The 27,741-nt window shown below is 40.1% G+C and overlaps 1 protein-coding gene and 1 long non-coding RNA gene across 4 annotated transcripts in view; one reads left to right on the forward strand and one right to left on the reverse strand.

Annotated features, from left to right (window-relative positions):
• Nucleotides 1-13,638, forward strand: part of MAP3K20 (mitogen-activated protein kinase kinase kinase 20) — a 124,164-nt gene extending 110,526 nt beyond the window's left edge. For all 3 annotated transcript variants that reach the window (XM_029072123.2, XM_029072124.2, XM_001514714.4), the window contains exons 17-20: nucleotides 1,814-1,930; nucleotides 3,499-3,573; nucleotides 5,931-6,081; nucleotides 12,514-13,638. In XM_029072123.2, the coding sequence (XP_028927956.1) occupies nucleotides 1,814-1,930; nucleotides 3,499-3,573; nucleotides 5,931-6,081; nucleotides 12,514-13,214 (1,044 nt within the window). In that variant the 3' untranslated portion in view covers nucleotides 13,215-13,638. The remainder of the gene's footprint in view (nucleotides 1-1,813; nucleotides 1,931-3,498; nucleotides 3,574-5,930; nucleotides 6,082-12,513) is intronic.
• LOC120638598 overlaps nucleotides 1-27,741 on the reverse strand; it is a 158,102-nt gene that overhangs the window by 12,581 nt on the left and 117,780 nt on the right. The window contains exon 7 of the long non-coding RNA XR_005660326.1: nucleotides 20,700-20,845. This is a non-coding gene — a long non-coding RNA (uncharacterized LOC120638598). The remainder of the gene's footprint in view (nucleotides 1-20,699; nucleotides 20,846-27,741) is intronic.

Genomic DNA, 27,741 nt, shown 5'->3' on the forward strand with positions numbered 1-27,741 from the left:
TAGCAGTGCTCTGCACACAGTAAATGCTCAATAAATACCCCCACTGACTGATTTCACTTTCAGAAAGGGGCAAAAGAATGGCAGAAACTAGAGGAGGCCCTTTCATTCATCTTGCTCGATCTCAACAAAAGGAGAAAATATTTCCTGGGAGTTAAAATATAGTTAGAAAGATATTCACATAGATACTGGAATAAGCCCATTACCTGATCATCTTCTGTGTAAGACAGACTACATTACCTACTCTAGGTCTGGGAGCATATATACTAATGCTAATGGACATTCCCAAGTGCTTGGTGCACTGAAAAGAGCACAAAATTGAGAATTTGATTTCTTGGGGGTGAGGGAGGAACCCACTCTTGTTATATTGATCTTCATTACTCTCTATTACCAATCAGTCATATTTATCAGCACTTAGAACAGTGCCTGGCACATAGTAAGTGTTTAAATACCATAATAATAATAATAATAATTATTATTATTATTATTGAGCACTTACTATAGGCAGAGAGGCTATACTAAGGACTTGGGAGAATACAACATAACAGACGTGGTAGATATGTTCCCCACCCAAGGAGCTTACCCTCTACAGTCTACCGACAAGATCCTAGCTCTGGAAATTACTAAGCAAATTTTGCTGCCCAGGAAATTCGATCTAGGTTATAAGACTACTTTAGGCAAAATGGGTGACCAAGTCAGAGATGGAGTGTCCTGACTGATCCACTCTCCAATTGCTAAAGGGGTAAAGCAGAGGTGTTTAGTAGGACCAGTCCTGTTCAACTTATTCTATGCCACCATGCTGGAAAGATGCAACTAAAAACCTGGATGCAGCAGTTGGAATCCACTTCAGCACCTCTGGGAAATTTCCTATTCAACCAACACTGTGCATCATCTAAAGTCCCAGAAACAACCAATCAAGAATTATTTCATACAGATGTCTGCACCATAGAGGCCCAAACCCAAGACAACATGCAACTGATCGTGAACCATTTCACCGAATCAGCCAGTCATTGCAGGCTGATGAGAAGTCTAAAGGAAGTCGAAGCAGAGTATCACCCTGTACTAGGGAATCCATGCACAAAACCCAAAAAATTACATTAGCAACACAGACCTATACACTTTCACAGAAATCTCTTCCCTACATAGCCCAGTGAGCAAGGGCACAGCGACAGACAAGTAAGTAGAAAAGAGAATCAACAATTCCAGCACACATTTTGGGAGACTGTCAGTGTGGCAGCTAGCTGAAATCAGGCTTCAAACCAAACTACGGAGGGGTAGAATTGCTCAACCTTCCCTATGGCTGTGAGACCTGAACTCCACAAACGCACCACTTCTGGCTCCTTATGTATTCCATTAGGATCATTTATGTGCTTACTCAAAATAAAATGGCAGGACAAATTCACAGTGAAACTATGAAACACATTCAGTCTCCCAACATTGAAGCTATGGTTACAACACAGCTATACTGTGAGGAGAATAAACAACAGATACCTAAACAATTCCTGTATGAATTACTGAGACTTGGGAAACTGAAGGCTTGGGCACAGGACACAGTAAAACAAAAGTTTCAGATAATGCCGCTTCCCATCTGAAAAGTGACAGTTGGTTCTCACTTACACACACAGTGTGACCAGGACTGTGGAGTCTCCACACACTCTCATAGGTGAATTTCACTGTCAATGGTGTCTTCTTGGAACACAAATGACAACTACACAGACACACACACCCCACTTTATTCAGAATACTTTAACTATTAAATCACTGAGGCTTTAAAGTTTCACATCTCTAAACTCTACGCTCTCGCTCTTAATTACAGGATTGTAAGTGGAAAATGTATATGGAGATGGATGGGGATGAAATTGCAATAACATACATAAAAGATGTAACATTCAACACTAACCTACCTGATACAGAAATTTTAAAGATGACAAAGGTAGGTTTCTATTTACAGTATTAAAAGCTTTTATGAATTCACAAAATTCAAAGACATTAAAATAACCCAGCATGTGCTTTTGTGATTGTTGAAGCTCACATAAACTGAAATTCAAGCTGACTGTTGAAAGGCACATTTTATACAGTAGATTGGCTTTACAATGGTTTTTGTTAAAATTCCACTTTATGCTGTGTGAACGATAAAGCAACACTAGAGGAATCATTTATAATTTTTTCTTTCCTGGTTTTTCTGTCTTGATATGTTATTTACTTCATCTAGATAATACCTTCCCCTTCCTCCCCTTTCCCCTCCTCATCTAGATAAAAAAAGAAATGCAAATGATAAAAGCCTTGAACTTGAATTTTGTTTATTGTGTGTTCCCAAACTTTGAAAATCTTGTAAGAAGTAGATAGAGGGTTTTTTAAATAGAGGGCCAAAAAAAATGATCCCTCTTTCCCTGCAGGCCAGGGAAGGTATTCATAAGGAGGCAGAGACCTTTAATATGTCTTAGCTGAAACACAGAACATTCATTTGGGCTCAGTCTAAGCATTCAGAGATTTTGGAAATATTTCTCTCTGAATAAAGCATAGGACCATATCTTTCAAATCACCTAAATGAGTGCTAGGACATAAATGCAGAGATATGGGCAAATATTTTTCTCAGATTGAGGCTGGAATTGGAAACTTGGAACGTTATTTTAAAAGCCCAGCAGACAGTTGGGCTTAGCCACCATGTTAAATAAAATATCCTTAAGAGGAAAAGTGATTTTTTGACTACAATAAACTATTATCGAGAACCTCTTAACAAAAGCTGCTTCATATCAGCATATTTTGTCCAAATGATGAACACTGGGAGATTCATCACAGAAATGCCCTGAGATTACATGTTAATACTGTGTTTGCATATACTAAAAGATGATCTTTATAGTAAGCACTTTTACTTCAGTAAAAACAGAAACTAATGCATTTCATTTACTATATGAATACGCATAAAAATTCCTGATGAGCTAAACCCTTATTTACATGTCCATGAAAAATTTGTCTATATGAATAGGAGGTATGCCAATATAATTGTAAATGCTTTCAAATATGAGTATGGCATTAAGACACATTGCTGAAAATTGATTCATGAGAAATAAAGCACATATGCTCAAATATAAACAATCAACCCTCCAAGAATCATCCGTACTATCTCCTGGAACTTAGTCCTAGTCTTAGTCCTAATCAAAAGTTTTCCCACAACTTATGTCAGTTTTCTGTGATTCTTGGTAGGTAGCAAGAATTTTCCAAAGAAAATCTATAAAGCAGATGGTAGTTACTGTATATTTTATTAAACCTTCTCCACTTAGAAAGTGATACTTCTAAAGTATCTAGACAGAGTCTCTCTACTATGCAGCTTATTTCTGTGACAGAAAAATCAAGTAGCCCAGGGCAGACCAAGAAGTAAGATTAAAGTGAGTGACAGATGGCCACAAACAATAGCTAATAGGAACACTTTAATTTTTAAACGTATTCAGTGGAGTTAAAAGACAAGGAAAAGATCTAAAAGAGCTGCTGACTGTTTTTCAGCCCCCGTTTGTAATGGAGAAGTGGATTGTGGGGATAGCGCAAAATCAGACTGTAGAGTGCATTGTAACATATGAGGTAAGTGCTGAGGGAAAAAGGGAAAAATCATTTAAGCAAAGGTGTTTGGAGAACAGGGGATTAAAAGAATCAGTGAAATTGAGAAATGAACACTGCACTGAGGAAGTGGGCCTTGAGCTGTAGTTCAAAGGAAGAGAGCAATGTAACTTGGTGGTGGTTTGGAAACAGGCTGCTGCATATATTTGTGATTATTTGGGCAAAGACTTGGAGGTGGGAGAGGAGACAGCAAGTGTGGAAACTAGCAAGAAGGCCAGTGTGGCAGAAACCCACGGAATAAGCCAGAGCCTAGCAGCGACTCAGAACAGACTAGCTGGTGAAAATCTTGGAAGTAAATGACTCCTAATTCACATTTGATATGATACAAGTAGGAGATTGTGAGCAGCAGAATAACATGGTAGAAGTAGAGAATGTAAAAATACTACTTCAAAAAAAAAAAAAAAAAAGCATCTAAGCCCTATTTAGCCTCCAAACTGAAAGCAGTGTTAACATCAGCCGGGGGTGGGTGCCTGCTTCCTTGAACTCCACTGCTGCTCTCCCCACTTAGGGCAACATGCAGGATGTCACTGATTCACGAAAGTCACCCACTCAGAAAACCCCTACCTTGAATATGAGCATTCCCTGACTAACCTCTTCCCTCTTTACTCTATTCTTTCCGCTTTCTGAGTTGGCTATGCACTTCGATCCCCTAAAGCTCTTTGATCTTAACCCCATGACCCAGCACTTATGTATATATTCCTATACCCTGTTGCTTCCCCTATCTGTACTTTCAATCAATCATATTTACTGAGTGCTTACCGTGAGCAGAGCATTGTACTAAGAGCTTGGGAGGGTACAATATAAGAGTTGGTAAACACATTTTCTTCACACAACGAGCTTGCAATCTCTGTCCTGTCCCTCCTTCCCCGCCCGCCCCCCCACACCGTAAACTCACTGAGGTCAGAGATCATGTCTACCAACTGTATTGTATTCTCCCAACTGCTCAGCATACCATTCTGCACACAGTAAGTGTTCAGTATTGAAGATGCTGACATATCTAAAATGGAAAAAAAAAAAGAAAACAAACATTCTATGTGCCATACCAGAAGATTCGCAAATGCAATTCTCGGCACATAGAAAGTGCCAAGTCAGTAGTATTTGAGTACTTAGTCTCTGCAAAGCACTGTCCTAAGCATTTGGGAAAGTACAACATAAGAGTAGGTAGACACACCCTGCCCACAAGGAGCTTAGACTCTACCAGCAGCGTGGCTCAGTGGCAAAAGCCCAGGCTTGGGAGTCAGAGGTCATGGGTTCGAATCCAGACTCCGCCACTTGTCAACTGTGTGACTTTGGGCAAGTCACTTCACTGAGCCTCAGTTCCCTCATCTGTAGAATGGGGATTAAGACTGTGAGCCCCACGTGGGACAACCTGATCACTTCGTAGCCCCTCAGCGCTTAGAACAGTGCTTTGCACATAGTAAACAAATACCATCATTACCACCGGGTGGGGGGGCAAATATAAAGTAAATTATAAATAAGGGAAATAATAATTGTGGGGTTGGGGTGAGCATCAAAATGGTATCAAAAAAAACCACTGATTGATTGAAAAAGTTAAACAGTATATAGAATATAATTAAACAGTGTACCTCGATTTAGTTTATCTCACCATCGACCCCTCGTCCATATCCTACCTCTGGCCTGGAACACCCTTCCCTCCTCATATAATAATAATATTAATAATAATAATGTTGGTATTTGTTAAGCGCTTACTATGTGCCAAGCACTGTTCTAAGCACTGGGGTAAATACAAGGTAATCAGATTGTCCCAAGTAGGGCTCCCAGTCTTCATCCCCATTTTACAGATGAGGTAACTGAGGCACAGAGAAGTTAAGTGACTTGCCCATGGTCACACAGCTGACAAGCGGCAGATCTGGGATTAGAACCCATGACCTCTGACTCCCAAGCCCAGGCTCTTTACATTAAGCCACGCTGCTTCTCAGACAGATAATTCTCAGACACTTCAAAGCCTTATTGAAGGCACATCTCCAGGAAGCCTTCCCTGACTGAGGCCGCCTCACCTTTTCTCCCACTCCCTTCTGCGCTGCTCCTACTTGCTCCTTCATTCATCCTCTCTCCCTTACCCATGGCACATATGTATACATCTGTAATTTATCTATTTACTTATATTAATGTCTGTCTTCCCCTCTAGACTCTGAGCTCATTGTGGGTAGGGAATGTGTTTGATGTTACACTGTACTTTTCCAAGTGCCTAGTACAGTGCTTTGCACACATTAAGCACTCAATACAATAATAATAATTTATTAATAATTTTTTCTATATCCCCTTTTTAACACTTTCTTATTTGGCTGCCTCATGAACAGAGTGATGTTCGATCTCCAAAAAGTAGTAAACACATCCATGCAATAAAATGGAGTAGGATGAAACCTGAGGATGAAGTGAAAGCAGTACAACTTTCAATTCAGACTTCACTCCCCAACTCTGAGACCAACCACAGAAGCAGATCCAACTCAAGTAAGTTATTCTTCCACTTAAGGACAATAGCTTTTCATAAAAACAAAGGTTTCAATCTGAAATTTACAAATAAAATTAACAGTTGCCCACTGCGAAAATATGCATATTGAGAAGGAGATACCTTTGACATTTTTAACCCTGGCGTTGGAGTAATTTTTATGGGCCTATGGCTATGAAATCAAAATAAACATTACATGGGGCAAAACATTAAATTGGATGTAGGCCGTTAAATGAAATTTCACAGGATAGATATATTTGGGGAGATACAGGAAAGATTAGGATTTTCATGATCATACGTCTGGTTTTACGTGCATTATAGGCCTGCTGTTTCTCCTCATTTCCCACGGACAATTACTTGAGCCACTCTTCAAAACCTTATTGAAGGCATCTAAGGCACCTCTCCTCCAAAATGCCTTCCCTGACTATGCCCTCTTTTCCTTTTCTTCAACTCCCTTCTGTGTCACCCTGACTTGCTCCTTTTATTCAGCCCCCACCCAGACCCACAGCACTTACCTACATATCCATAACATTTATTAATATTAATGTCTATCTCCCCTTCTAGACTGTAAGCTCATTGTAGGCAGGGATTGTATCTGTTGTATTGTACTCTCCCAAGTGCTTAGTACAGTGCTCTGTGCACAGTAAGCCCTCAATAATATGATTGACTGACTGACTGCAGCTAGTCTAGTGGAAAAAACACAGCTCTGAGGATCAGGAGACCTGGATTCTACTCCTGCAAGTAAGGAACTGCCACTTATGGTATGGTTTCCTGACATTGTATCAAATAATGTTTTCCCTTTCTCAGGAAGCCTTAGTATGCTAATCAGTTTGAATTTAAGCAGAGTGAAATTCATTCAATTGTATTGAGCGCTTACTGTGTACTTGGGAAAGTACAATATGACAAACATACAAGGAAATAATGACCAACATAAATTCTATGCAATTTTTAATCTCTAAATTTTCTTAACAGAGAGCAAATGTTCTCCTTTCAAAGGAACTCTCTCTTATCTTAATTGCTTGGAGGCCATTGGGAATCAGCAAGTCATCTCTTTTTTTCCAAGTGAGAAGTCAGGAATAGGCAGTACCCACATCTCCCTTTTAGGGTCTGGTCCACGTGAGCCCAAAGAGGACCCAACCTGAATACTGATTCTATTAACCGAGCAAACTTCCTAACCATCCTTGCCTTTGTCTCTGCCATGGCTAAATCACTGTTTTTGCCCTACCTTAAATGTCCTCATCCCCTACAATTTTCCAAACCAAAGCCCTCCCTTCCTTCAGAGCCTCCTTTCTTGGAGGTGCTGATCAGTACCCTGACACACCCACATAAACACAAACATACACACACACACACTCCATTAACAGTCTTCCTTGTTATGCATCCCTTCAGAAACTGTAGCATCCATGTACATTTCTCCTTATTTGTTATTCATTCATTTGTGGTCAACTATTTTTATTCTTCCATTTTTAACTATAGTATATTAAGTAATTTATGCCTCCTCTCGTTGAGGGAAAGCATCATTTTCTCTTTCTGCATGTTCTTCAAGTGTCTGCTGAAACAGTGCACATCTATAGTAGGCACTCAAATCGTGTTTGATGATGTTGGCCTACACAAGCATGGAAAAGTGTGAAAGTGGGAGGAAAAAATTGGATTACATTTTTCCAAGAGAAAAATAACATTTATGCTCTCTGTAGAATTAGAAAAAAACAGTTAATAGCTATCACTGATACTACTTCTGTTCATCTCTCATCCCCTTTATGGAGCTTATATCTCCAAGGTTTGAGAGTTACACTCCCCCCAGTAGCACATGATCGACTAACACATATTTGCCTCATACCCAAGTACAAAGAGCCTCAAACCGCCCCCAAAACCATTTTCCAAATTCTTCCAACACATTTCCACCTAATTCAGAGAGCTAGCCAGGACTTGTGATTTTCTAACCGTCGAACCATGAAAGGATTTTTTTATTATTAGTTCTTGAATGATGCTGGATTTGATACCCAGAAGCAGAGGTGAGATTTCCAAGATTTTTTCCATCTTTGATATCTCCCTCCTACTCTTCCCTCTTGTCCCATTGCTGTCTCCCCTCGAAAAGAAGCTGAGTTGGGGAGGCAGGGGCTGGGGTCAGAGGTGAGTGGGCCAGAATAGCTGGGAGACTCAGCCCACAGGCAGTTATGACAGCAACTGACCACCACACCAACCTCCTAAGGCTCAGTTCTCTCCCCACCACTAACACCCCAGGTTTTCCAGGGACTGAACTCCAATTTGAGAGCAACTGATCAAGTAAACTAGAAGCCAGGAGACATGAGCTGCGCCCCGGCTGTATCTTGGGAATCACGATTTGGAAGGGACTTTGGGAGATCATCTCCAGGTGGATAAATGCCTAACCCGCCCAGGATATGTCTGTCCTTAGTCTCCAGAAGGGAGATTCTAGAACCACCACTGGTAGCCTATCTAGAGTCTGTTCATGCAGTCAAGAAGTTTTTCCTAATGTTTAGATCTGTTAAGTGTGTATGGTTAATGTCCACTGCTTAACACAATGTCTGGAACATAACTAAACAAATTCTCTCTTGCTACACTCTAAACCTGATTTTCCTTGTTCCCTCCATGGGGCGATGTCTGGGTCAGTGTTCTTCATAATACTTCATGCTACTGCCCTATCTTATGGTACAACCAGGTTGGGACCCTAAAATGTGATTGTGTAATAGGGTATGTTACATGATATAACACTTAATTAAAGTTCTGAAAAACAAAACTTCTTCTCATGCTAAGTATTTTAAGGACATCACCAAAATCTTGTTTAACTGATATTAAAGTATTTCAAAGTAGGACATCAAAATATTAAATCAAAGAGTGGTGCTATAATTATGATTCTTTGCAGAAAGTTTCAAAAATAGATTAATATAATGATTAAGATTGTACTACCTAACATCACTAACTTTCCCACTACATTGCCCTCTAGCAATCTGTTATGGGCCACTTAGCCAAATTTTTTTTTTACTTAAACTGAAAAACTTCAAGTGATTAAATTCCATGTGGTCACCCACCTCCTGTGCAAAGGACTGTTACGTTTGGTTTTCAGCCTATCACGTTCAAGCATCTGTGGGTATCTCCTGTTGTCAGGGTGCAAAAATTCCATTTTTGCCCTTTGACCCTTTGGGATTCTGTAAGCTTCAATCATTGCATCTCTTTCCTTTCATCTTTATAATAAAGAGTCCTAATCTTTTTACTCTAACCCAACAAGGAATCATTATGCCCTGATCACTCTGGTCCTTTCTATACCTTTTTCAGGCCTGTTTTTTTTTTAATGTTTTTGTTAAGCACTTATTTTGTGCCAAGCACTGTACTAAGCGCTAGGGCTTAGTTAATCAGGTTGGACACAGACCTTGTCCCACCTGGAGCTCACAGTCTTAATTCCCATTTTACAGATGAGATAACTGAGGCACAGAGAAGTTAAATGACTTGCCCAAGGTCACACAGCAGACAGGGACAGAGCTAGGATTAGAACCCAGGTTCTTTTGACTTCCAGGCCTGTGCTCAATTCACTAGGCCATGCTGCTTCTCTAATATGCCCTTCCTAAATTACAGTAACTAGAACTGTACACAGTATTTCAAGTGCGGGCGTATGATTTTAAATATTGGCAAAAATATAGTTTTTTGTTTTCTATCTCCTTCCTAAACAATCAGTGGCATTTACTGAGCACTTCCGGCTTTGCAGGGCACTATACTAAGAGTTTAGGAGACTGCAATAAAGTTGGTAGACAGGTTCCCGCGCACAACAAGCTTGCAGTCTAGAGGAATAATACCCAACATTTTATCCTTTCTGCTGCTGCAGTATATTGAACTGATGATCTCAGTGAATCCAAGCTACCTCTTCTGAGTCAGCCTGATAACTCAAAGCTCATCAATTGGCATAAGGAGACCAGAGATTTATCAGGCAATTCGGAACTAGCTAACGTGGCCCTGCAGAGCGACAACACAGAAATACATAAAAGGCTCTTAAGACAAATTCTTTGATCTTAAACCAAGACTCATTTACCTAGCCTATATCTAGTGGTAAAGATAGAATTCACCATTATGCCAAAGAGGATGATTATTCTTACATGGACCTAAAATTGTATTTTATCACCAAAATGTCAAGTGCTCTTATTCTCTGGAGGCAGTTCTCACTGAAGTTCTTTTTTTTAAAATCATTATTATTATTAGGACTACCTATGGATTTAATATAGTTATTCAAAATTTTACTGAGCAATGTGAAATGACACACAATTTTCAAGTTTCTGAGATAAAGTAATTCATATTTTCTCCATGAGGCAGGCATAGCAATCCATTCTGAAAATAGGCTTATCACACAGCCTCTTCTCTCAGGATATGTACAAAAAGAAGCTATAGTTTCTATTTTTTTCACCTCTAGAGTAACTTTACTTGGATTTGCTCCCTTTATTCACCCACCAGTCCCGTAGCACTTATGTACATATCCATAATGTAATATCTGTCTCCTCTCTAGACTGTAAACTCTTTATGGGCAGGGAACATATCTTCCAACCCTGTTATATTTTACTCTTCTAAGTGCTTAGTACAGAACTCTGCACACATAAGTAAATGCTCAACAAATATTGTTGATGATTGATTTATAAGTCACTCAGAAAGCAATGATGATGATGATGATGAACTTCCCATCAAACCCATAAGAATCACAAAGTAAAGTTAAAATTTAATTACACAATGACAAAATAGAGGAAGAAATCCATTTTCTCCTAAAGAATCAACATAAAATTGTTTCACTTATACAGTGAAAGGAGTATTCTTGAGTTTTTGATTTTGCCTTAAGCTGTCCTTTCTAATAACAATGATCAAACAAGATGCAGAAATATCCTTATGTCCTAATGCAATTTGTTACCATCGCTCAGTTTTAGTTTTTCTTCCATTACTATAGTGACCGATTCTTGTTTTCCTTCTCTTCTTGTGCCTAATGTGCTGCCAATATAGGTAAATTATATTTGCCTTATGATGTCCTCCAATCTGGCCCTGTTTAAATCAGCATCCACCTGTTTAAGTTACCTACGACCTTAAAAAAAAAACACCTTACTTCCTCTGTCAGAAGAGTCCTTCCCTTGAGGCTGGATTTCCAGAAATATATTAATAATAAGCATTTCCCAACCTAGTTCTTGTTCTTTGAAAATTGCAGCCAGGTTGCTGCACCCAGGAGTGGGATAAAAAAATGTTTTGCACTTTCACCTGAACTGGAAGCCGTTCTGAAGAAGTGTGCCAGCATGGTTTCCAAAGGTAGCTTCTGGGCAACAGCTCCTTGCTCTGGAGCAAAGAAAATCAGGCAAGAATAGACAGAAAGTGATCGCCAGGATCATCTTATGGCAGCCTATCAAGGAGACCGTGCCATGAAGGTGAATCTACTGAAGGTATCGTCAGCTTCCGCAGCATTTACTGAGTGCCAACTAGGTAAAAAGCACTGTTCGCAAGCCCCCTGGAAGCATACCAAAGATAGCTTACCTCCAAGACATCACCACATGGATGTCCTGCCAGCAGTTTAACCTGGCCATGTCTAAAACTGAACTCCTTAGCTTGCTTTTTAAAATCATGCCTCCTCAATTTTTCCACCTCTGTATGGGATTTTTTCTGAACAATGGACAATTTCAATAAATGGTATTCCATTAGCACTTACTATGTGCAGAGCACTGTACTAAGCACTTGAGAAAGTACAGAGTTGGTTGGATACATCCTTGCCCACCAGGAACTGACAGTCTAGAGGGGGCAACAGACGTTAAAGTTAATTATGAATATGTACATAGGGAGTAGGGTGAATATCAAGTGCTTAAAGGGTATCCAATCGTACTTATTGAGCACTTACTGTGTGCAGCACTGTTGGTAGATTGAAACATTCCCAGCCCAAAAAGGAGTTTACAGTCTAGAGGGAGGAGATAGTCAAATAATTTAAGGATATATGAATAAATGCTGTGGGGCTGAGGGTGGGATGAATAAAGGGGGCAAACCCAGGTGCAAGGGCGATGCACAAGGGAGAGTGAGTAGGGGAAAGGAGGGCTCAGTCAGGGAAGATCTCTTGAAGGAGTTGTGATTTGAATAAGTCTTTGAAGGTGGGGAGAGTGGTGGTCTGTCATACATGAAGACAGAGGGCGTTCCAGACCAGAGGGAGGACATGGACAGGGGGTCAGCGGTGAGATAAGTGAGATCAAGGTACAGTGAGTACAGTGGCATAGCGAAGGTGTGCTGGACTTTAATAGGAAATCAGCGAGGTGATGCAGAGGTGGATGGGCAACTATCAGAGGTATCTGAATGAATGCCATTTTTCCAGAATTCTAAAATAGGTGAGGATATGGCTGTCCTAAAAACAGCTAAAAGCAACGTGGCATCTCAGAAGCACAAACAATAAATTTATTTCATTTCCATTTATATCACAGGTGCTGACTGTCAGTGGTTCAATACTCTGAGGATGCGGCAAATTGCAACAAACCCATCTTTCCAGCGTTCTCAGAGCAGTCCTATCACTGGGACGCACTTCTTGCCATACCTTCATAACCAAACTTCCTACGCTTCTGCTGTAAGACGGACACAGTCGCAGGTGAAATACCAACAGATCACACCTATAAATCATTCCAGGAGTTCGTCTCCTACCCAATACGCCATGGCAAGAAACTTCTCTTCACTACATCTAAGTTCCAAGGATAATAGCAGTACTAGTGCTAATTCTGACTGTCCCTCAGAAAGGGGTAGGTATTTGGGTAGAAGCAAGAATAAATACTGTCGAGGCAGGGGATCTCTCAATTCTTCCCCCAAAGAAAGGTACGGTGGGACGAGCCATCATTCTACTCCTTCAGCGGAACGATACTCTGGAAAATTCTACAGGACTTCCCGAGCAGCCCTCAGTCCACCTTCATCGCAGAACTCTAGAAAAAGTTCACCCAACTCCCAACCACCCAGAGCAATACCAGGGATGCCTCTGCAAACTGAAAATGAATCGAAAGCTACCGAAGATGAGAACAAAGCTAATGAGGGTGGGTGGATAAAGGTAGAATACCGCAAAAAACCTCATAGGTCAGTTCCTGCCAAGGTCAATAAAGGCCCAGCTAGAGGAACGCCTCGTGGGCGAAGAGCCTTTTGATGCAAGAAAAAGGCGGCCATCTTCTAAGCTGAGCTATTTGTAGAGGATTTTGCTAATATTGTTCATCCAGATTGACTTTTATTTAAAAAGCTTGGCAGTATGTTTGCTGAGATGGGTGAAAAACTAGGAGCAATTGATGGCCAAATTACAAATTAAACTTCGTTCTCATTTCCCTATACGGTCACTCTAACAGATGGTTAACTGAGTGATATTGAGGAACTTTATCATCCCCTTTTTTTCCCCTGAATTGCCAGATATCTCCCAAAGAAAAAAAGTTCATCTTACTTTGAAAATATATTTTTTCTGTTATTTTAATGAAGCAACTGTATGTTTTTGTTTCGTTTATGTCTGACTGATTTGACTCACTATCAGTAAGCAATAAATGCACAGTCAGTGCTGTTGACTGTGATCTATACCAATTCTCCAAAAAACAAAGTGAATGCCCAAAGGGGCCTCATTTTTCTCCCTAACTCCATGCTGATTCCTTCTCTAAAATATTATATTCTTTATTTGTCAAAAGAAATTATAATAATAAAAGTTGGGATGCAAGGAATTATTCACAAAAAGAAAAAGCTGGGGACAACATCACAAGCTGTAAGTCGAAAAATGTTAAATCACCAACATCCTTATATGAAAAAACCAGTAAACACCAGTTTTACTGCCTCAAGACTCTAAGCAATTGTTAGTAGTAGATTGAATGGCACGGGTGGGGGAAATCTAGCCAGCAGGACAATCCCAGGGCAAGCAATGTAGTTGTTGATCAGTAAATTACAATCCAAAAGAGGCAGGCGACAACAAGTTTACTCATTACATGTCAAACATTATAGATTTCCTAGTACCCACAGGTGGCTTCAATAATCCCCAATTCAGCTATCCTTTGTGAAGCACATATTTCTATATTTCATTTTAATCCAAGGAACACAACATACAGCTAAGGCTGGGAGTTGTTTTTTCTAGAATATCATATTTGGGACCTAAAAGGAAAATCACATTTTCAAATCAGGGTACTGCAATGGATTGAGCAGCATTTTAAATAAAGATTAATTTTAAAAGAAAATCATCATGGCTAGTAGAACTAGGGTGGTCAGAAATCCAGTTTACATGGGATTGTCACTTATTTCATTTTCTGGAGTCTCGTCTTCCTGAGAAGACTTGTCAGAAGGGTATGCAGTTGTTCTAAATTGAAAAGTTCTAAGTGTAAAGAATGGCAGCAACAGCTGTGGTTTTGAAAAAAAAAAGTTCAAAAAAAATACTGAAGCAAAGTAATGATGGGGTGACAAAGAAAGAGGAAGAAAGGACTAAGGCTGGGGTAAGAGGTAGAGGTGAAGAATCTCCTAAAACAAGAGAAGGGATGAGAGGAGAGGGGCAGCAGGGGAAGATTTTGAGTGTAATCTTTACTCACCTGCAATAGTAATAATTCTTATATTTGTGAAATGCTCACTATATGCCAAGCACTGTACTAAGTGCTGTGGTGTAGACCATCTACCTTGTTGGGCCCCATCATCACATCAGGCCTGATTCTAGAATGAAACCCCTAATTGCATGTAAATCCATGGGAAAATCCATGGGAAAATACTTATAAAATACAATACAGCCACATTTCTGAAGTAACCTGGATGCACTTAGGCTTGGCATTATCCTTAACTCTTTCAACTCTCACATTCAATCAGTTATGAAATGACAGTTTTTCCTCCCCAATAATCTTCTGGATCTGCCCTTTCCTCTCTATCGAAACAGCCACTGCCCTGGCCCAGCTGCTTTTCCTATCTTGTCTAAATTACTGTATCAACCTCCTCACTGGTCTATCTCCAGTCTCTCCCCTTCTCAATATACTGCCCAGATCATTTTTCTAAAATGACATTCTGTACACTTTATCACTTCTCAAAATCATCCAATCATCATTACCCATTTCTCCCTTCCCCATGAAGAAACTCCTGACCAGTGGGTTTAAAGGCACTCCTTTAACTCTCCCTTTCCTACTTAATCCACTCTTCTCCTACTACATCCCAGTTCACAGCATCATTCTTATCACACCAATCTACCACTGTTCCTCTTTGATAATGATGGTATTTGTCAAGCGCTTACTCTGTGCCAGGCACTCATCTCTCTCCATCAACCCCTCGCTCACACCCTCTCTCCTGCCTGGAACTCTCTGCCTGGATTCTAAGCTCTTATGAAATCACATCTCCTCAAAGATGATATATATTATATAATATGTAGATGAAATAGAATAACATACTTATGAACCTAAAATAATAATAATTGCAGTATTTGTTAAGGACTTACTATGTGCCAAACACTGTACTAAGCACTTGGGCACATACAAAATAATCTGGTTAGACACAGTCCCTATCATAGATGGGGCTCAGGGTCTAAGGAAGAGAGATAACAGATGTTTAATCTCCATTTTAAAGATTAGGAAACAGGCACAGAGAAATTAAATGATGCCCAAGATCACACAGCAGGCAAGTGCTGGAACCAGGCTTTGAACTCTGGTCCTCTAACTCCTATGTTTGTGCTCTTCCTACTAAGCCATGCTGCCTTTAAAAAAAAAAAAGGCATTTGTTACATGCTGTGTGCCAAACACTGTTCTAAACCCCGGGGTAGATACAAGTAAATTAGGTTGGACCCAGTCCCTGTCTCTCATGGGGCTCACAGTCTAAATAGGAGAGAGAACAGGAAAACGGAGGCATAGAGAAGTTAATTGAGTTACCCAAGGTTACACAGCAACATTTTGGCAGATCCAGGATTAGAACTCATGGCCTCTGATTACCAGGCTCATGCTCTTTCCACTAGGCCATGCTGCCTCTTTGGCAGTCTGAGTTTATGCCTCCCTCAAGAAATAGTTCTTTTATAGGATCTCCTCTAGGAAGTCTTTTAACATAGATGTGCATAAGTATCGCTTCTTCTAATGAGATATATCCAGAAGAATATTAAATATGTGCTGTGGCAACATCTGCATAAAACAGAACATTGCTATTACTCATAGAAATTTTAGTTTCCCATTCTCCAAATAAACCACTAAGTATATTTTCAGCACTAGTCAGGTTTCAATAGTATTAGATGTGTGTGAATGTGGCAGGTCCTTATGAAAAAAATATATATCCATATAGTTTCCTATATCCAGATCTCCCTTAGCAGACATTTCTACATGTGGCCATCTTTGACAACGGCCAAGTAACATATTCCACATGGATGCCCATCAAAACTCAGACACTGATGATGATCCAGCAACTCACTAAGCTTATTTAATAAGATAAAGTTGCTCAAACACTCTTTGTTCCTCTCTTTTCTCAGAAGAGCAATCACTCAGAACAATAACCTACGTCGCACTACTTGGAACAATTCTGATCCCCGATTTAAGTGATACTGCAAAGGATCAAATTATAGATTTTTTTATCCAATATATGCTGCAAACTCAGTCCCAAAACATACAAGGATTTGAATTTTTACTTGGGCTAGCAATGTCCTCTGACCCATTTATTATCATTCTTCTTCTAAAGTAGAGGAGACTGCATGTTTCATTTGGTAATGGAGAGGAAAACTCAAGACAGAAAGACTTCTTGACATAAATTAAAAAAAAAAAATCAATAAAATAGAACAAAACATCGGTGCTACCTTTGAAAATTGAACCCGGCAGAATTTTTCAAGAAGCTCAATGTACAATGATATTATCCTTCCACAATTCCTTATTCTAACAAACTTCCATAATTCCTTCTTTGAAAATCTTTCTTGTGACTGGTAGGAGGTTATGTAGGAGGAGTTTTAGATGACAAACACTAATAACAGTCTGTGAAGATATATTTAACCATGTGTAAACATCTGGTGTGGCAAAACAGTGTGGGACTAAAGTTACTGTCAACTGGAAAGTATCAGAACAATGTTGCTTGCAGCGGGGTGAGATCTGACCACTCTGGAGGTTTACATTTAGCTGCATACCTTCCAGATAAGTTTTGGGCCTTTCCCAAGGAAAATGATCTCAAAGGGTGCCAGTGATGCTTTCAGGGCAAACAACATGATTTTCACATGTAAAATGAGAGTGCCACTTTAGGGTCTCCTCATGTTCCATTACCCACCATAGTGGTTGACCGTTAAGGATGGAATTTTAAAAGGGGTACAAGGAGATAAAAAAAAAGAGGAATATTGTACTGTTAATTATTAATAAAATTGTCCTTCCTTTCAAAGATGACCCTGGACCCTGTGGACAGTGGGATTATCCATGAGTGTCTGAGAGAGACAGAGGAAGGAAGGAAGGAAGGGGAGGAGAGAGGAGGGGAGGGGGGAAGACTGCACCAGCCTCAATCAATGGTATTATATTTGAGGACTTTTTGTGTGCAGAGCACTGTACTAAGCATTGGGAGAGTACAATATAAAAAAGTTGGAAGACACAAACCTTGCCCTCAGAGTCTCTTGCACTCCTGGGCACTGTGCACAAAAAAGTATAATGCAACTATTCTGGCACCTTGCTTTGGAGTGAGTCACTGCTCAAACCCCCAAAGGTTAAGGGAAAGGATTGTCTTGTGTCTACACCAGGACTTAGTACAGTGTTTAACAAATAACATTACTATATTAATAATCATAACAATGAGAGGTTTTTGTTAAGCACTGTACTAGCCAATGGAAGATGATACAACATTATCAGGTCAAACATAGTCCCTGTCCCATAAGGGACTCACAGTCTAAATAGGAAGGAAAAAATATTTAATTTCCATTTTACACAGGCAGAGACAAGATAAGTAAGTTTTCCAAGGTTGCACAGCAGTCAAGTGGCTGTGCTGGGATTAAAACCCATGGCCCTGATTCCCAGGCCCATGCTCTATCCACCAGGCCACACAGCTTCTCTAAGGTATTTTCTATCATCAGCATGACATGTGTTTCAGTCATTTACACAGTGGTGGAGATGGTTGGCACTGAATCACGCACACTCTCTCAACCAAGTCCAGGGCCCCAGTGGCACTCATTGAAAAATAGCCTGAAGGGAGACTGAGAGCAGTCTGAAACAGAACTGAATATCCCTGACACTTCATTATCAGTAGAAACCATTATGCCTTGACTCATTTTGTAAGTCATAGCCAATTATGAAAATCAATGTGACACTTAAAAGGTTGAAGGGCTATTGGCCACTTATTGTAAAATAATGGTAACTAACAATACTGGAATTTATTTGGCCTTCACTATGCTCCAAGTGCCAGGCGAGATATGAGAATGAGGTAGGACACTGTCCCTATCCCACTGAGGGGTCACATTCTAAGAGAGGGGGACACTAGAGCATTTTGTTCCCATTTTGCAGAAGAGGAAACTAAGGTACAAGGAATGACTTCCCTAAGGTAACACACAGCAGGAAGTGGCAAAGCCTGGATCTCCTGACTCCTACTCACTGCCTCCCATGAAACAAGAGGAAAAGTAAAAAATCTATTTCAACTGAACAACAGTAATTCAACAGCTTAGTCTAACCAGTCAATCGTATTTACTGATGTGCAGAAAAAGGTACTAAGCACTTGGGAGAGTACAATATAAAAGAGTTGGCAGACTTAGTCCCTATCCACAATGAGCACAGTCTACAGATGTGAGGAGTGATGCCATTTCAAAACATTATAGCCCAAACTCCAAAGTAAACAATTATTTTACCTCTTCCTTTCCTCCTTTGTTTATTTTTCAGCCATTTTTCATACATTCTACTAGGTTTCACTGATTATCTGTATATATATACACAATATAATATATAGTATATTATCTATATTTATATGATTTATCTGTATATATGAGTGTCAAATTCACAATGATCTGAACAAATAAAAGGTAGACGGCTATCAAAACAAAACAGTGATTAGGAGTCCAGAGACCCAGGCTTTGCCACTTCCTGCTGTGTGTTACCTTAGGAAAGTCATTCCTTGTACCTTAGTTTCCTCTTCTGCAAAATGGGGACAAAATGTCCTAGTGTCCTCCTCTCTTAGAATGTGATCCCTCAGTGGGACAGGGACCATGTCCTACCTCATTCTCATATCTTCCCCAGTACTTACAGCATAGTGAAGGCCAAGCAAGTACATGACCGTTACTTCACCTTTTGAAAAAGTCACATGGTACAGTTGTTGCCATTAAAAAATGGAAAAATAATAATGTTGGTATTTGTTAAGCGCTTACTATGTGCCGAGCACTGTTCTAAGCGCTGGGGTAGACACAGGGGAATCAGGTTGTCCCACGTGGGGCTCACAGTCTTAATCCCCATTTTACAGATGAGGGAACTGAGGCACCGAGAAGTGAAGTGACTTGCCCAAAGTCACACAGCTGGCAAGTGGCAGAGCCGGGGTTCGAACCCATGACCTCTCACTCCAAAGCCCGTGCTCTTTCCAGTGAGCCACGCTGCTTCTCTAAGACACCCCTCCCCCAAGTTTGATGGCAATCCTGAAGAAGTCTACAAGAAAAGGGAGGTCATAGTGCTTAAATATCTGCCCTGAATGTTTTTCAATGTGTAAAACACTGAGGAAATGCCACACAGTTTCAGAGACATCTAAAGAAATCACTATTTCAACTCAGTTATATTGTACTCTCCCAAGGACTTAGTACGGTAAGCACTCAATAAGCAACTGATTATATTCACCATCAAAAAAAGTAATGACCACTAGATAATCCAAGTTTGTGAAGGAAAGTGGGAGAGATGATTGCTGAAACTGGGTGGGATCTGGAATCTTAGTCTCCACTACCACCAAGATCCCAGCCAGGGTCCTTTCAGCTGATTCTTAAAGAATACAATTAACCACAGACACTCTGAACTGCAATGTGATTTCACACCAAAGTACCACACAGACATGATATTTGCCACCTGGCCGTTGTATATGTGCCTGGATCAATACAAATAGTACTTTTAGCAACTAGGAAGCAAATATTGCTACCACAAGAAATTCCCCCAGTCCCTAAGGCCACTTAAGTGTTGCTCTGTTATGCCATAAAGCTGTGAAATTAACCTATGTCTCCCCTAGAGTTAGTCAGGGCTGTGTTTTAAAACCCAGTCAAGCTATTCTAAGTCACCAGGAAACCTTCCAACCCAGAAGGCCCAGAGGTGAACAAAAGCCTAAAAGCAGTAATGGAGAGTTGCTTTTTGCTGATAACTACATTTGGAAGAATATGCAGATGATTTTATGAATCAAAGAATCTGCACAATAAAGACAACTAGCTAAAAGATCAGAGGAACAAGGTATTGGCTGCCCTCTGACATAGATCCCAATGATTACAGAAGAATAGTGGATATATTTTGCCCACATTTTTAGCTCCTCCCTGCACTAAACCAGTCACTGGAAGAAGCAATCCCAAATCTGAATTGTTTTTCCCGAGGTGCATTATTTTATTCAGAAAATGTCAATTAAATAAAGAAGTCAGGGCAACCAGCTTGAGAGTTGGCATAATCACAGAGTGTAAGTAGTAAAATCCACTGGTGAACAGTGATTACATTCTAAGACTGTTTGCTTTTCAGATTAGGAAATAATCTACCTCCAATGTGGTTGCCTTCAAAGAAAGCAGCAAATCCAGGTGCGGTTGTTTTCCAGTGTAAAGGAGGGAAGATGCAGAAGACGGTGACATTTATGAAGATGATGGACTCTCCCTGGCCTGATAGATACAACTTCTGGACTGGAAACCTGTGGGAAGAAATGGATTGCAGTATTAGTGGTTTGCATAGGGACACACATTCTAGTCCCTGCCAGTTGTGCTTCTACTGGGGCCTAGGCTGCCAAGACAGAACTGGTGCAGCAATATGATACGCCCTCAAAAATTTTACATAAAAATTCCATTTAAGGCCAAAGTGACTATGGCATAGTGCCTAAGTTGTTCTGTAGCACTGTAGACTAGAAAAAGGTTGCCAGAGTAGCAGTCTTGGCAGCTGCTTTGGTCTTGACTGCCCTCAATAACTATTTTCAGAATTCCTGCTGACTTTTGTCCACCCCACATGAAATGCCTTTACTGATTCTTTATCACTGATTGGCATAGCCCCGATATGAGGTGTAGGACAGATTTTGGAAGGTAGTGGGCTTTTACAGTATTTGCCCAAACCAAAGAAACCCTACACATAAAGACTTTCATCTGCAAAAATAGAGTTGTGCCAGGAACTGAACTAAGCTCTGGGGTAGATATATGCTTATCAGCTGGACAGAGTCCATGTCCCTCATGGGCTTCCCATTTGACAGATGAGGTAAATGAGGCACAGAGAAGTGACTTGCCCAAGGTCACACAGCAGACAAATAACAGAGGTGGGATTAGAACCCAGGTCTCTCTGACTCCCAGGTCCATGTTCTATCCATTAGGCCACACTTGCTTCTCAGCGTGAATTCTGCTGCTTAAGTCCTGTACCATCCAACACTGGATGTGCGGAAAACACATAGAAAAACTGAATTAAGGAGTCTAGACTGGCCTGTGGAAGACAGCCAGAGTATGGCAACACTGCAGTACAATGCTATGTAAGTGTACAACTCTATGGTCATGGCAAATATTCTGGATGGTTGTGAAAACTGGACCTGCCACAGAAAGCACATCCAGATTCTCAAACAGTGCCAAGATCAACACTGTAAACTCCCACTAAATTCCAAAAGTAGGGACCTTCTATTATAGGATCTATTATATGTTCCCAAGGGACAGTGTTTTGCACATAGTAACCACTCCAATACAGATGAGGAGGACTAGGAGGAGGATTATTTATAAGTCATACATAACCAAACAGCAAATCAGGATTTCCAGAAACAAGGTCCAGTGACTTCAAAGAAACACTCACTGCAAAATAGCTTTGTTGGTCTTGGTCGGAAAGATGTAAAGGGAACAGATAAGTGCCACAGAACAGCTGCTTAAATATTCTGCAATCTGAAAGGAGCATTACAAGCACGAAAGGCAGATCAATCTTGTAAAGACACAGGGAATAACAGTCCCAAACAATGAGGCAATAGAGTGGCTTATCAATCATTCAAATCTATGGTAATTGTTGAATGTTTACTGTGGGCAGAGCACTGTACTAAGCACTTGGAAGAGTACAATATAACAAACATGATCCCTGTTCACCAAGAGCTTACAGTCTAAAGGGGTCTTTTGGGAGACATGAGCAGCAGAAAGCACAGCCTGGAGTGTGGCAACCAGGAAGGAGAAGGCAGAGGCTTGGAGATTGTGATAACTATACTCCAATTCATTCTTCTTTCTGCTGCCCAGATCATTTTTCTAAAACAAAGGTCAGTCCACATTTCCCTACTCCTCAAGAACCAACAGTGGCTGCACATCTATTCTGCATCACACAAAAACTCCTTCCCATTGGCTTTTAAGCACTCTACCTTGCCAGCTCCTATTTCACCGCACTGATTTCCTACAAACCACCTCCTCTCTTACACCAACCTATTCACTGTATCTCCATCTTGTCCTATCCCTTAATCATATCCTGAAACTCCTTCCCCTTTCATATCCAACAAACTACTACTTTCCCCACTTTCAAAGCCTTACTTAAAGCATAGCTCCTCCAAGAGGCCTTCCCCAACTAAGCCCTCATTTCCCCTACTCCCACTCCCTTCTGTCACCAACGCACACTTTATTCATCTCACCCTAATCGCCACAGCATGTATGTACACGTCTGTAATTTATTTTAATGTCTGTCTCCCCTGCCTTGTTCTCCTGGATATAAAACAACTCTTTTACACTATACTCTCCCAAGTGCTTAGTACAGTGTCCTGCACACAGTAAATTCTCTATAAATACCACTGTTGGATAATACGAGACTCTAGACTAAGCTCATTGTGGGCAGGGAATGTCACTGTTCATTGATGTATTAATCTCTCCCAAGCACTCTGCACACAGTAAGTGCTCAATAAATACAACTGAATGAAGAGGCAGATTTGAAAATGAGTTCCAAGCTGCAACTGCAACAGCTCAGCAGAGAGACTCCCTGCATGTCTAGCTCGGGGGAGTCAGGGGAGAGAGAATTGAGGATTGTGAATCATCCTCATTAGAACTGTCATAGTGCCATCTTCAAGTTCAAGGGACTTAGCATATACAATCTTTGTACCTGAAGATGACAAGACTGAATGAAGGTGAGCAAGTATCTTGACAAAGGGAACACTCAAGCATTCAAACATGGGCATATGAACATGGATGAGTTCTGTTGAGTCCTGTATTCCCTTTGTCAGGACACTAGCTCACTGATTTAGAAAATGTCCGTTTTTATTTTTCAGAATATTATTCTTACCCGTGTTTTGATGTGTTCATATTTTTGCACTCTGGCAAAGCTATAAACTGTAGCGAGAACTGGAGGGAAAGCTTCACTGAAATTTCTATTGTCATTTTATGTTTTTCTGTGCTAACCTTGATCTTGACTACAGTTGCACCTTTGTGAATCTTTGATAAACTGTCTGGTTTTCTGTTACTCCTATTATGTCCTTATATCTGCAAAGTAAAGATGAGCTGGAGATTTTGCAAAGAATATGAAAACAAGTTAACCCTAAGGAGGTGATAATAGTTTTTAGGGAGTCTGTCAGGTCTCTACTGATTTCCAATTCATATATTCTCCTCTCATCCTTTAACCCGTAATATCCCATCCCCATTATTTGTAAAAAGAAATATTAATTCCAGGCTTCCCTACCTCACTGTGATAAGACAAATTTTCTTTAATCTCATAAAGTGCTTTGAAATCCTTAAATTAGGCACATTATTCAAAATTAAGCATCAAAAAAAATTATTGATACTAAGATTTGAAAAGTAGCTATAGTTGCATGCACAACTGACTGCTTTTTAAGAGGATTTCTTGCTATTTATTCTATCTTAATAGATTATAAAAACTCAAATGAAAATTATAATTACACATTTGCAGTTTGCACCATGCTGGCTTGGAATAGCATGTTATGGTTCAAGCTGTGAATACATATTAGAACAAATGCACCAAACTTGTCTATATTCTAAGGGCTCTATGTGTGGTAAAAAGAACCCCAGCTTGGAATGCACTCGTTAATATTCTTTGTTCAACCAAACCATATTCTTACGTATGCTTACCCTCTCCTCTTTCTATTGAAAAATTCCAATTGCCAAATATCTCTTCAGGCAGAGAATGATTAGATGTGTAATTATCCCATATTTTGCCATCAATTTGCTCTGCAATTTTGGCAGGTTAAAACCTCCGAGTGACTCAGTTATGGGGTGACAAATATTAAGTTGATTCACATTAAAACAATCAAAAGGGCATAAAGTTTGCATAGGGTTTTTACATTGTTAGCCCAAAGATTAAATTGGCCATTTTAATACTGTAGCAGGAGAGCAAATTAAGGTGCCAGATAAGGCTGAACAAAGCAAGGAAAGTGGTAAGGTAGTTGAGGAGGGGAATAGGGGTTGAAGGAGGAGGAGCAATGTAGCCTAGGGAAAAGAGCACAGGCCAGGAAGTCAAAGCACATGGGTTCTAATCCTAACTCTACAACTGTGTCATTCAGCAAGTCACTTAACTTTTTGGTGCCTCAGTTTCCACATCTATAAAATCAATCGTATTTACTGAGTGCTTGCTTTGTGCAGAGCACTTGGGAGAGATTAATACAACTGAATTAGGAGGCACATTCCCTGCCTACAATAAGCTCACAGTAGAGGGGGAGATAGACAACAGTATGAACAAAATTGGGGGGGGAGCGGGGAATACTTGTTCTCCCTCCCCTTTAGACTGTGAGCCCCATTTGCAACAGGGACTGTCTCGGACTGTCTCTGATTATCTTGAATCTACCCTGGTACTTAATATAGAGTAAGCACTTAATATTGTAACCATTACTAAGAGGAAGGAAAGGAATACAGTACTGCAAAATGAGAAGCCTGTAGCCCTTCCAGGTATGGCTGCCTATAATAATAGTAGTGAAAAGTCAAGAGGAGATGTTGGTAAGCAATGAATTTGCTCCCAATTCAAGTGCTCTGTAACACAAGTGCTCAATAAATACCACTGATTGATTGGATAGGGTGTATTTACCATTTCGTCACCCACAGGCACTAGGAGAATTTCGGCCTTAGTTTTCTAAGTATAAAATTTTAACAGGAAGCTTTTAGAAACTATATATCACTATGAACTGACCTTGAAATTTCCATAGTCAAAATACCTCACCTTCCTTTCGGGAAGGAATAGCTCTATCTCCCATTGTTTGTAAATAATTTAAGTCTGCCTATCTTCCCCCATTCCGTTGAAAAACCCTAAAGGGCAGGAACTCTAAATGAGGAGCAAAAGACAATGTTATTTATTGAGTGCTTACTGTGTGCAGAGCACTAGACTAAGTACTTGGGAGAGTACAATACAATGGAGTCGATAGATTCCATCAGTGATGTACACTAAGCCCTTAAGTATAATGTTCTGCACATAATAGACACAAAGAATATTATCATTGGATGATGGAGATGCTGTAGGAGATTGATGACAATCATCCCGTGACAAAACATTTTTAATCATTTTTTTCTTAGCAACATTCACCACTTACACACAAATAAATAAAAGAGGTGAAGGGAGTGGGGAGGGGAGGGTGAGGGTCTTACACAAACAGCAGCACCTTTCCTGGACAAGCTCATAAAGAATCCTATTGCCCTATGTAAAATATTCATTTAGTTTGCAAGATGAAACTACAATTGAAAAAACGAATAAAATCCTGGGAAGTCTTATACAATTTAGAAAGAAGTTTTTTTAGTTTTTTTTCCATTCTTGCTTCCTGAAAAATGACCATCTCATCAAAATTTGCCACTGTAGGTCAGGGTTTATATGGCCCATTGGGAAATCCAGGTGTCTCTAGGTGTTTGTATTCAGAATTGGTGTGGGGTGTGGTTAAAGACACCTGATCCCAAACATTTTCAAGGACCTCTTTTTAGTACATTTCAACTTTTGACGACTCCTCCGGCACCTCCTAATTTTCTTTATCAATTTTTAAAATAATATTTGCTAAGCGCTTACTATGTGCCAGCTATAGTCTTAAGCGCTGGGGTAGATACAAGCAATCAGTTGCCCCACATGGGCAACTGCCTTAATCCCATTTTACAGATTGAGATAACTGAGGCACAGAGAAGTGAAGCAGTTTGCCCAAGATCACACAGCAGACCAGTGATGGAGCCAGGATTAGAAACCACATCCTCTGACTCTCAAACCCGTGCTCTTTCCACTAAACCTCACTGGGTGTTTGAAAAGGGAGGAACCAGTTTCTCCAGTAGCCAAACAAGAGATATTCCCTAATGCCCTGATTTAGCTTCTGAGGAAATCAGTGTTGCTTTTTGGAACCACCCAGTCCTCTGTCTCTCATGTGACTCACTAAATCAGGGCTGTTGCCTTAACATCGCCCATTATAATATTTCTGAGTTATCCAGATCATGACCCACCATGAACCTTTCCAATAATTGTGGTGGCACTATATTTTAAGCACTTCAGCGAAACATCGCTCAGAGATGAAGAATCTTAGTGAAAAAACTGGCTGTTCCACCCTGTTAAAACGGCTATATTTTTACTTCCTTTACTTCAGGAGGCCTTAGCAGCTAACTTCAAATGTCAGAAGACCACCAACACAAGATTATATGTTACATACTTACATTTCAGTCTATAAACACAAATATATATGTTACATACATTACATTTAGTTTGGAAAACCTTTGTGGGTTAAAATCTTCATGGGTGGCATGGACCACCCCATCCCAGGGAATGGATTCCGGAAAGGAAGGGTAGCTCAGGCTATTGTGGACTGTTTAAGGTTTATCTGCCTTTATGTACCCTTTGGGAAGCCACTAGAACAGGTAAGTCTATAATTATGGGGTGATTTAAAAGACCGATGCTTGATGTGACAGATTCTAGTGGGCTTAAAGGGAGTCCAACCGCATGCACTGTAATAATTCTTTTTGAGCTTTTGGTTCTCTATTGTGCCTTGACCTATTTAAGATCCTTAGCTTTCAGAGCAGCTTGGGTTCACTTTACACTGCATTGTGAAACCTATATGCAGCAAGCCCACTGGGGCCCTTGACCTACCCTAATTTATTATCAACATTATCCATTGTTACAGTTTGTCTAGAAAGTTTTCCAAGGGTTACTGTTGAGTTAAACGAATCTACCAATAAAATAACTTGGAATACATTTGGCTTTAGGGGAAAAGCAATACCAGCAGATCTTGTAAAGATGACAACTTCAAATCGCCACACTTGGTTTAATGTCTACTAGTAATGCAGTAAAAACTGGAGTAATTGGAGTGTATAGCCAATGTAGAACTAGATTCAACTTTCAATATCATTATCAACAGTACTTACTGAGAGGCTACTGTGAACAGAGCATTATACTGTGCTTGGAAGAACACACCAAAACCAAAAGACAGTTCCGGCTCTCTAGGTACTTACAGACTAATGGAGAAACAGGCATATTTTTAAATGATTTACAAACAACGGGAGCAGGAGGAAGAACAAGGATGGAGTGGACAGTAGCAACAATATATTAGGAGATGGTTGAATATTTCAACATAAGACAAATAAGAAAACAAGTGTAGAGGAGAGGTACAATTAGGGGTGAAAGGAAAAGTTGCTTTATAGA

Source organism: Ornithorhynchus anatinus, chromosome 9 (genome assembly GCF_004115215.2).
Source record: "Ornithorhynchus anatinus isolate Pmale09 chromosome 9, mOrnAna1.pri.v4, whole genome shotgun sequence".
NCBI lineage: Eukaryota > Metazoa > Chordata > Mammalia > Monotremata > Ornithorhynchidae > Ornithorhynchus > Ornithorhynchus anatinus.